This window comes from Lupinus angustifolius, unplaced genomic scaffold (assembly GCF_001865875.1).
Source record: "Lupinus angustifolius cultivar Tanjil unplaced genomic scaffold, LupAngTanjil_v1.0 Scaffold_74_11, whole genome shotgun sequence".
NCBI classification, from domain to species: domain Eukaryota; kingdom Viridiplantae; phylum Streptophyta; class Magnoliopsida; order Fabales; family Fabaceae; genus Lupinus; species Lupinus angustifolius.
The window spans coordinates 30,335-41,109 of NW_017723547.1; the positions used below are offsets into that span (position 1 = coordinate 30,335).

At 33.5% G+C, this 10,775-nt stretch overlaps 1 protein-coding gene across 1 annotated transcript; it reads right to left on the reverse strand.

Moving 5' to 3' along the window:
• Positions 1-317: 317 nt before the first annotated feature.
• On the reverse strand, positions 318-6,911 carry LOC109339370. Its single transcript, XM_019576795.1, has 5 exons — positions 6,611-6,911; positions 5,515-5,660; positions 4,674-4,730; positions 3,742-3,805; positions 318-3,026 (listed from the first exon to the last, which is right to left on the reverse strand). The coding sequence occupies exons 1-5, from the start codon at positions 6,690-6,692 to the stop codon at positions 724-726; spliced, it is 2,652 nt and encodes an 883-aa protein (XP_019432340.1). The 5' UTR covers positions 6,693-6,911; the 3' UTR covers positions 318-723.
• Between the last annotated feature and the right edge of the window lie 3,864 nt (positions 6,912-10,775).

The window sequence follows — 10,775 nt, forward strand, 5'->3', positions numbered from 1 at the left end:
CTACTTGCATGAAATATAAAATGATCTCTAATCTTTACCTCTAAATTACCCACCTCTACTTACATCATATACTCCATCTTACTTCAATTTATTCTAAAGTCGTGTATTTCTAAAACTTATCTCAACATATTTAGCTTCTCATTTAATTCCCCTCTAAATTCTCAAACTAAGACAATATCATACACCAGTTCTTGGATATGTCAATAATCAAATCCACATCCAACACCAACGTTAAGAAGTCATGAAAAACATTTTCATAAAACTAAATGGCCTAATTATTGCAGAAAAACATAAACCACATTAACAGATTAACAATTCATGAAAGTCACGAGATAAAATTATGCATAATTTATCCTTCACTAGTTTATATATATTTCAGCACCTCCAAACAGTCATCATGTTTCCCATAGAATGTTTACCTATTACAAGTAGATATGAATACCACGTCCCACTTTATATAAATAGAAAGGAACCATGAGAATCAAATATTTATCTAAACCTGTGCATGCTGATCACTACAGTTTTACTACCAGACAAGCATAAAATAAAATAAGCTCCTCTGTCAAGAGAAAAATAAAAGACAAGAGGAACAGATTGCAGATTTATCACTGTGTTGCACTTCAGATTACTCCAAATGTACTTGAACATATGCAAGGTTGTACATTTGATGCGACCTTCAACCCGAAAAACATTACCATTAGGAGAACTCTCTGATTCTCTCTATCAACTGAGCACTGTCTCTGAATTCACATGACCACCACTGCTCCCAGTAAAACTGTTAAACCCAACAGCGGGCACAGAGGGCTGAGCAAAATCAAGTAATAACTTCCTCTGGTGGTCGTTGGTGTGAGGAAGACTCGCACGAAGAAGTTCGACAGGCATTTCCTTACTAATGGCTTTAGCAGAATCTGACCCAATTGCAGACACATTAGGTGCCCCTTGAATATGCAGGGATTGTGTGATGCTATGATATTTATTCATGCAATACTTTGTAAGAAGGCCAAAAAATTCATCGAATGAGGCCTGCCAAAAGGAACGATTACCTATATTATAGTTGCAAGCAGCTTGAGGATCAGTTAGCAGTTCAGTGGCTCTATCAAGAACAGATGCTAAAATAAGAGAAGCGCCATCTCCAGCAGTGCTTCCGAGGGGGCGCAGAGGAGGCAGCTCTGAGGAACAAACCACTGCTGCAAGACAAGCACTAAGATCACCAAGACCCATTCCTTGGACACATTGACACACAACCTTAGCAAGGCCACTTGTAGTCTCCGCAGCTGCTGGATCCGAGGGGACACCACCAAATAAGGATCTTAAATGACGAAAGATGGCCATGCATACTATCCGCATAAGCTCACTACCAGGAACAATCAACCGAAGATATTTTGCCAAGAGCTTACGTCCCTTGGGAAGAGATACTAATCGTAAGAAAACAAGGTCATCCTTAGCAGCAAGCCCACCTTTGTGTCCATTCTTTCCCAGTGGGTCAACGAGTTTAAGTGACGTTGCTAGTCCTTCCAAAAGGACCTTCCGTTTTCGTCTTAGTTGAGTTCCGCCATCTTGCAGTTGATTAGACTGTAGGAAACGATCAATATCATCAACTTCAAGAAAAAGACAGAGACCATCCTCAATTGCGACTCTAGCTGCAAACAAAGGCTCCTGTTCAAGGGCCTTCTGTGAAATATTTTGCTCAGAGCTGCCACCCACAGAAGATTTTGGAAGATCTACTTCAAGAAGAGGACGGGGCAGACGAATAGAGGTAAATGAAACCCTCCCTAAAGTATCAACCTGAATAAAACCATGTGGTTCAGAATTGGAGCGGGCTCGTGGAGGAAGGTCCTTTATTTGGGTTGGGCAAAATGAATGTTTCAACTTAGCCCCAGAAGATTTTTTTGCAAGACAAGCTTGGTGATAATAGTCATCTGCATAGGGGTCATTACAATGAGTCAAAGCAAGTTGCATTTTAACAACACCCTCAATTTCATCACTAGTCATATGCTTGGACCTAAACACAAAACTGCTTCTCTGGCTACTAGCATCAGAACCCTGTTGAGATAAACGATGACTCTGTCTACCCTTTTTACGCGATTTTGGTTTGTGTTCTCTAACATCACCCAGACCAAGCATATGTTCATATTTGTTAACTACAGATGAGCCAGAAGAGAACAGGGGATTAAACAAATGGGACTGAAAACCTGACAGGTAGCCTGCATGTTGCTGAACAGGATAATGCAGTCTATGCTGCTGCAATTGAGTCATTAAGTGAGGGGACACTGATCCACTACGATTGTGTAATTGATGCTGCAACATATTACTCAGGAGGTTTGGGTGATCTCCAGGATACAACCCTGCCTGGTGGACCCACTGATTCTGTATTTGGCGATTAAGAGGGGAGCCAGTAGTAAGTTGGCGCGCATTTCCACTAAAATGTGACTCATGTTTTGATCCACTCAAGTGCAGTGCAGAATTGAAGAGATGGGAACGATTTTGTGATGATGATGCCATATGAGCCCCCCCAGCATGATAAGGAAAGTTCAACTGGCCAATACTATGATTTGGAGAAGCCTGTTGAGACCTACCTCCAGGTGGGGGATAAGAAGTAAATGAAGATTTTGGTAACAAAATTGGTTCACTGGAGAAACGAGGAAGCTCCTGTTGCTTGTCAGGATATGAAGATGTTCTATACAAGGGCCTTGATTCTTGCAAGTGCACAATAGAGGAATGTGGCTGTGATGACCATCGTTTTCCATCCTCACTAGTTTCACTATCATAAAAAGGCTGATCAAACAACCAATTCGGAACTGGTTCACTGGAGCAATGTTGGAGGCGGTGTTGCTCCTGTCGTAGCTGCTCAGGGTACGAAGATGTTCTGTACAAGGGCTTTGACTCTTGTAGATGTAGATGAGTGACAGGAGAATGAAGATGCGATGACCATCTGCTGCCATCCTGAGAACCTTCACTTTCATAAGCCTGTTGGTCAAACCAATAGGGAACATCTTCTCTTTGTGACCATTCAGAAGCAGAGGAATCTGGAAAAAATGTAGGATTAGAAATAACTCAATCAATCAAAACAAGATTGCAGGCAGATAAATGGGGGAAAGAGTGCTGTTCTAAAGCTGAAATTATCAGTCTCAGAAAATGAGATATGAAATTATACACTCCTCATAAAAGTCTCAAAAAATTATCAAAGGGCAGCCAAGTGCACGAGGCTCCCGCCAATGGGGTCTGGGGAGAGTAGATGTACGCAGCCTTACCCTAGCAAACAGAGGCTATTTCCAAGATTTGAACCTATGACCTCCAAGACACAAGGCAAGCAACCTTACAAAGTTAAAATTAACTTCTTGGTGTACTGATATTTCTGCAGTAGCAAATTTCTTACACAAAATGACAGACAAATTAAAGACCTTCGGAAAACAACCTCCTGCGCACCTCAAATGTTGAAAAATATGTAATTTTACAAACAAAAAACAAGCCCACCTAGTGGAGTCTTGGAAGAGTAGATGTACGCAGCTTTACCCAAGCAAGCGAAGAGGCTATTTGTAGGATTTTAACCTATGACCTCCAGGTTACAAGCAAACAACCTTACAGAGTTACAGTTAACTTTGTTGGTGTACTTCTATTTCTTTGGTAGAAAATTTCTTATACACACACAATGACGCAAACAAAGACAATTTAAAGACCTTCAGAAAAACAGCCATAAAAGACAGAGTTAAACAGGTGAATTCTTTACAATTGCGCACTTACTTTCTCTTGATCCTCGTTCACCAATAACTCCTGCACTTCTTGGTCCACTGACAACCTTGTTCAGCTGGAAAAATAAAATAGCTTATTCTTAATATTCATTTGAATAAAGCAGAAGATATCATCATTCAAAGAGACCAGCATTAATTTCAACACCGTAAGAAACTGAATCATATCATTTTTGGCATATTACAGAAACGCGTCATTTTTGGCATTCAGAAGCTGCTACATTCCTAACAACCAATTTGGGGATCTTGAGAGCATTGGTGTGTCCATAAACTTTGGAGCAATTTTGATTATGGGGTATAAATGATACCGAAAAAATAACAAGCATAAAAGCCTTTGGGAAGGGTGCTATTATGAAATCATGTGATGCATTTTGATCAGGTGCAGAAGCAGAGAACAGACAGAATAAAATAGACATAGAACTAAACAAGTTTCAACCTACAGCAAACTATAGGCTTACCTTCACAGAAGAAATAGACCAGAAACTCATTATCTTCAATGAAGATTACATTAAGTAGCTGCTCAACATAAAACCCTAATCCCAATACGTACAAATCCTCACTATTATGGGAGAGAGTTTTGGTGATAGCCTCTCTTGATGTTCAGCTCATAGCTAATTCAAAGGAGTTGCTCTAACGGACACATGAAAGGGATTGAACAGCGTTGCCCATACAAAGTCTTATTAACTTCTTCTGTTCAGATTTTTCTGTTTTAGAGAATTTCTTATCCTCTTTTAGTTGTATATTTCCTCTTATATCTAGTAAATTTCAATTTTTTTCTACTAAAAACAATCATATTATGATTTTCTACTTCTAGGTGGACAAATCAAAATATAAAAAATGATAATCATGAAAACGCCCAGTCATTGATCGAGTAAAAAACTCCAGCATCCATAGAGAGCATAATATATCATACTTTAAAAGCCTTACCTTTAAAAAAGTGGTTGTGAGATCATCAATATCAGAAAGAGATCTTACATCATCTGCCTGCAATGTGGGAAAAAGTTGGTTAGTAGGAATCCTAGCATTGTATCTGCGATATAAAATGACTCATAAAAGCAAAATATGATGTTTTCCTTCTGGCAGGGTGAGGGGAAATAAAGCATAACTGCATAATCAGCTTGTCATCAAAGCATGCAATACATGTGCTTCTCTGTCAATTCTAAAAATTCACAGATATCAAGAATTTGAATTTAACAAGATAACATTCATGTTCACCACTTCAACTAAGATGGGTGTTAAGATATGTTGGTCTTATTATTCTTTTAAAACTAATAGACTTGTATTACTATTGGTATCTTTACCGTCATATATGTTGGTCAAAATTGCAAAGTACAAATTTGAGCCTAGAATAAATAAGTTTCACATGATAATACAGTTAAACTATGACATATAGATTGGTCTCAGTCTCCTGGTTAATGTAAAATGTGACTTTTTAGTGAACACAGCATAACTACAAGTTATTAAGAAAAGTCGGTTAACTATATTTAAAATAATTCTTATCCAAAAACATTACATATGAAATTCTACAGTCTGCCAGAGATAAAAGATTACAGTTTACAAGGAAAGAGAAAAAAGACTAGCAAGTTAACAAAAATAGCAGCTTTTGCCAAAACCGTAAAATAAATGAAAAGCGGCATCTTAACAACAAAAGCAACAAACATCTTTTGGTTGCTAAGCTAAAAGAATAAGCTCAAAATTTTTATACTTCAATAGATAATAGGCCCAAAATTTAAAATTTATGATGGTGGCAAGAATTTTGAAAGATAACCTCATCTGTATTAAGAAAGAACTCCTCCTCGTTGAATGCAACAGCTGGTGTATAGTCATCTTCATCTTCTAATCCCCCCAACTCAACTTCCTCAGCAATGCCTTTACCAAAGAAATCATACTGGGATGCATCAAATATGCCACCTTCTGCATAACCATACAAAATTGAGTCAGACATTTCATCAATTTTCTGTAACCATAACATAATAAATACAGTTTTCACATCTAAAAGAGAATCTGCATGTGATAGGCCCGCCAAAAGAAAAAATAAACATCATATGCTAAAAACCTAACAGTTCATTATGACTATAGGCCACACTTTGGTAAGTAAAGTTGAGAAAAATAGCATAAGAACTGCAATTCAAAAAGTATGCAAACTATTTGTAGTGCAAGAAGTGTACAGTAATAGTACACATACGGAAAATAGATCAACGCAACTAATTTTTAACTATAAAGCAACGATATCCAAAAAATCTGGTTTTAACCCAGGAAAATCAGGATTTACCTTGTGGCCCCATCCCAACGGAGCAAGCACATCACTCGATATTCTAAAGCAGTTACAAAATCAAGGAACTCTATGGTCATCTACTAAATCAACCAACAGACGCGTGTACCAAAAGATAACACTAAAAAAATATCGATGGTCATATACTGAAGCAGCCAACAAAATCATGTACTTTTATAGCACTACAAAACAATTTCCATGATCATCTACTGAACCAACCAACAAAAGCATGTACCAAAAGATAGCACTACAAACTCCATAAATATTTCAATTCAGAAGTTGGTTAAATTTCAATAAAATTAAAAATTAGAAAAAAAATCTCAACTTTAGCTCAGACTTTGTTTCCATTACTTTGAAAGGGCATGCAAAAACTACCCACCTCAAATTTAAATGACTATTCACAGTGCTGCAATGAACTGAACATATTAAACCTAAAGCAAAGCTAAAAATTCAATTTTTCCCATTTTTTCATAACCAAATTACAAACCAAGTTATACCAGATCTAAATCTACAACCTGAATCAAACAATGCAGAACAAAATAATCAAAAAATAAAAATCCAATCCCGTAATGTAAAAAAAGAAAAAGGAAACCTTTGGAAGCATTTCCCAACTGATTAAGATGAAGGGTATTGGGAACACCACGAAGATCATTCAAAGCACCAAACCCATCCATAGATAAACGCAAACGATGAAGGAGAAAAATAAAGTTGGAAACTTGAAATCTCCTTTGATGTGTTTTGAGGTATAAAATTGAAATTAGGTCATGGGGGAGATTTGTTTGGCGAGAAGAAAGAGATGATAGAATGGGTTTGAATTTGTGAGAGAAAGGGAAAGAGGAACCCTACGAAAAGAAAGAAGGAAGGTGTGAGTGAATTATGGTTGAGGTAGCATCATACATTATTTTAATTTAATTTGCCACATGGAACATTTTGCAATATTATTTAGAGGAAAAAATAAACGTATACGTTGACTGTCTAACAATTTTTTATATTACTATTATATTATTATTGACTTTTAATTATTATTGAATTTAAAATGAAATCATTATAAATGAATAGTAAATGATTATGTATAATTTTTTTCACTTTGAGTATAAACACTGTTATTTATTCATTAATTCTTTTCCTATCAAGTTTTTTTTTTTTGTTGAATGTACTTTTTGTTGTGAATTTTTCCTATCAAGTATTTTAGCTTATTCTATTATTTAGGTTTAATTGTTGTGTTATTTCTTGAATGTTTGTTTCAGTTTATAAAAAAATAATTAGTTTTTTATTCATGATTAGGAATAATATGTGTTTGTTCCAAGTTGTAAATAAATAATATTCGTATAAAACTTTCTCAGGAAAATATAAACACTCGTATTTCAATGTTTTATTATAAATCTAATGTAACTTCCAATAATTTTACTCAGGTTTCTCGCTAACTTCTCATTCTCCATTACCTATATATTTTCCTCCCTTTTCTCCTTCTTTCTTGTCAAACATAATTTTTTTTGGTTATGTAGTTGTATTTAAGTATTATTGAGCCTAATTTTGTTGTCTTATTTAGGGAGTGACTAGAGTAATTTTCATATAAAAATGGTGACAACAATAAATTTGAGTTTTACAATCTTATATTGTTAGATTAAAATTTAATTATTAATTACCTAATTACTTAAAAAGTAATCATGTGCATTTATTTTTTAATATTGATTGTTCAAATATGAACAAATGTGCATATTAATTATTATTGTTTTTTATAATAACAATTGTTCTCAACCACATCATGTTCCATACGATCAAATAGTCAATTTTTTAGTTTATGATATTAGTTACATTGCCTTAATATATAGTATGTAAAATAACAATAATAATGACGATGATAAACAAATTAAAAAAGAAGTGAAAGTATAAATCAACTTATTAAAACTACAAATAATATTATAATATTAGGACTATAAATTTATAAAATTAATGTCTATATAAAAAGGACTTTTTGGTACAGCACAACTCAGTTTGGTGATCTTTTATTACTAAATTAATATTCATACGTAGAAAAACGCATTCACACACCAAAAGAAAAAGGTACATATATTTTTAACTTTTAGGTCAAGCAATATATTCTTTTATCATATATATTTTGATTTGACTTTTCCATTTCAGTGCTTTGAACAAAATCTTTTGAATTGTGAAAACATTTAATGCATAAATTATAAAAAAAATGTTATGTGTTTATATTATGTTAAATCTTATGTAAGATATTTTTAGGATTTTTTAAAATTAAAATTAAATAAACCATAATCATTAAAATAATGATAATTCTTTTAATTTCTCAAAAATATCATTATTGTCTTCATGAACAAGAAATCAAAATTAATTTTTGAGTCACAAGTGGTTTTAAACAGGTATGTTGACTTACTTAAAATCCACCTCCTTTTGTCTCTAGTACACACTACCCTATCAATGGATACTCAACTTTAAGGAGCATCACTCTATAAGGAAGAACATTAATTCGTATAGGAGGACCAATGGGTCCAACATTTGTATTTTGTGAGAAGTTTTGTTAAGCTATTTCTTCTACCAACTAAAAGATTCCCTAAGTTTTTTTTACCAATTTGTATTTTTACTTTTATATTAAAATATATAACATCACTAGATACCAAAAAGAGAACCAAAAAATGCTTGTAGGTGATTTTATGATTAAGACAAACCTTAGAGATTAAGAGTGCGATTTCCAAAAGTACAAAGAACAATCCTCAAATAATTGTATTACTATAATTTAATTTTGAAGTCATAAATTTTTTTAGGTTTAAATATGTTTTCCCAAAAAAAAATATACTTTTTTTGTTTCAGTCTTTTTATTTTGAATCCCTCTATTTTATAAAAAAAACAGTGAGTTTTTAGTCCTCTAATAAAAACACATTACTTATTGATATGGGTAAGGACAAAATTATTTTAGCCTCTCATCTATCATTTATTTACAGTGAGAAGAAACGTGCATTAAAAGAGTATAATATATATATGAGTATAAAAAATTATAAAAGCACATCATTTATCATTTATTTATAGTGCTTATATTTAAAAATTAAATGATGATTAAGTATAAATGGTGAAAATATAATAAAAGTTAATAAAATATTAAGTGTGCACGTCTATTCTTCTATTAAGAAATAGAACATCATCAAATTAATATAAATTTAATACTCTTTTCAATATTTTGAAAGAAATTTGTAATCTCTAGTTTAAAAGTTATTTTCGAAGGGGATAAATAAGAAATAAACTTGAAAAGAAAGATTGGACTTTGAGTCATATTTGTAATTTCATTGTAAAATGCAAGTGAAAATGTAAAACAAAGGAAGATGGAGTGTAATCAAATCAACCAACCCTACCTAACAAAATATAAGGGAAAGAAGAAGAGCTTATATAATTCATATGTTAGAAATTATAAATTTCTAATCAAGATGAGCATCATATATTTGATACAATGATATCAACTATTTATTTTCGGGGTTACATTATAAGTGATCTAATTACTGATCTCCCTTAGATTTCTAAAAGCTTATAACGGATATGGGCTTAATGGGTGGATACCCATCTGGTTAACCCATAGGAGATAATGGGAACCTTATAAGTTAACACATAAGGAAGGTTATGGTCCCCAATACACCAAATCAAATTTAGTTTTCTCATCTCCCCATCAGAGTGAAAACACAAGTCCCAAGAGGAATCAGGGATTTGGTTGAGGAATGTCATCATACCACAAAACCTCTTTCAGAAACGTGGATGAAAGAAGCACATCCAGGAACATGGATTCAGGTATGACATTGCACCCTTTGATTCATATATATGCGTGAGAACCATGAAATTCAAGATCCTAGGATTGATATTTCACCAATCATAAGGAATTTCCAATAAGTGGTATCAGAGCATAGGTTCTGTATTTTATGATTCTCCATTAAGGGTGTTTTCCCCAATCTTATATGAACCCTAATTTTAATTTGGGAATTATTGAATTATGCTTCCGCTGTTATGTTATAAAGATTGAAGATTTAGAGTTTAATTTGGGAATTTATGCAATAATATTGCATAATTGTCTTGAAATATATGACTTAAATCAATTTCTTGTTTGTTACTTTTGTTGATTGCTGCTGTGGATTATTGGAACAAATCTGGAAATGAACATGCTCATGTTTTAATGTCACAATATGATCTTGAAACCAAATGCATGTTGCACTGCTACTACTATTGTGTTTTTTAAGTTGCAGTAACAGTTTTGTGAATGTATTTGACTATTAACAACTTGCATTTTTTTTATTGTTAAAAGTTTCAAAAGCTCTTAACTGAGAAGTGTGCTTAATGTATGTTGGTTGCATTATTGTTTTGGAAGTTTCCTTGTCATGTTTTCTTATACTTAATGGCAATTTACGGTAAAGGTGAATAAACATCATTCCTTGTCCATTTTGGGTGGCTACGGCTATGTAATGGTTGCAGCGTGCTAAATTCAGCAGTCAGTGGGTTAATATAATGAACTCTGGTTCTTTTGGCCGGTTATAGTATAGTAATTATGCTATAGTAATTTGCAAGCTCTTGGTTTGATATGTTACATAATTGAATGGAGAATGAGTTATGTATATTTAGGATCTATCATACGTAAACTAGGCCAAGCTAAACTTTCACATAATGGTATAACGATGTGTATATGACAGGTTTGAAGAGAATGTTATGTTCTTGGTTAAGCTTATGTAATATATAATCTACAGTGTGCATCTAGTTTTTTT

What these genes read in the sequence shown, in the direction of transcription:
- LOC109339370 (XM_019576795.1), bottom strand. Translation starts at nt 6,692, where the DNA reads ATGGATGGGTTTGGTGCTTTGAATGATCTTCGTGGTGTTCCCAATACC. An exon ending in GTTGGGAAATGCTTCCAAAG is followed by an intron (nt 5,661 to 6,610) that starts GTTTCCTTTTTC and finishes ATGGTTATGCAG; the next exon opens with AAGGTGGCATATTTGATGCA. An exon ending in TGAACGAGGATCAAGAGAAA is followed by an intron (nt 3,027 to 3,741) that starts GTAAGTGCGCAA and finishes CATTTTTTCCAG; the next exon opens with ATTCCTCTGCTTCTGAATGG.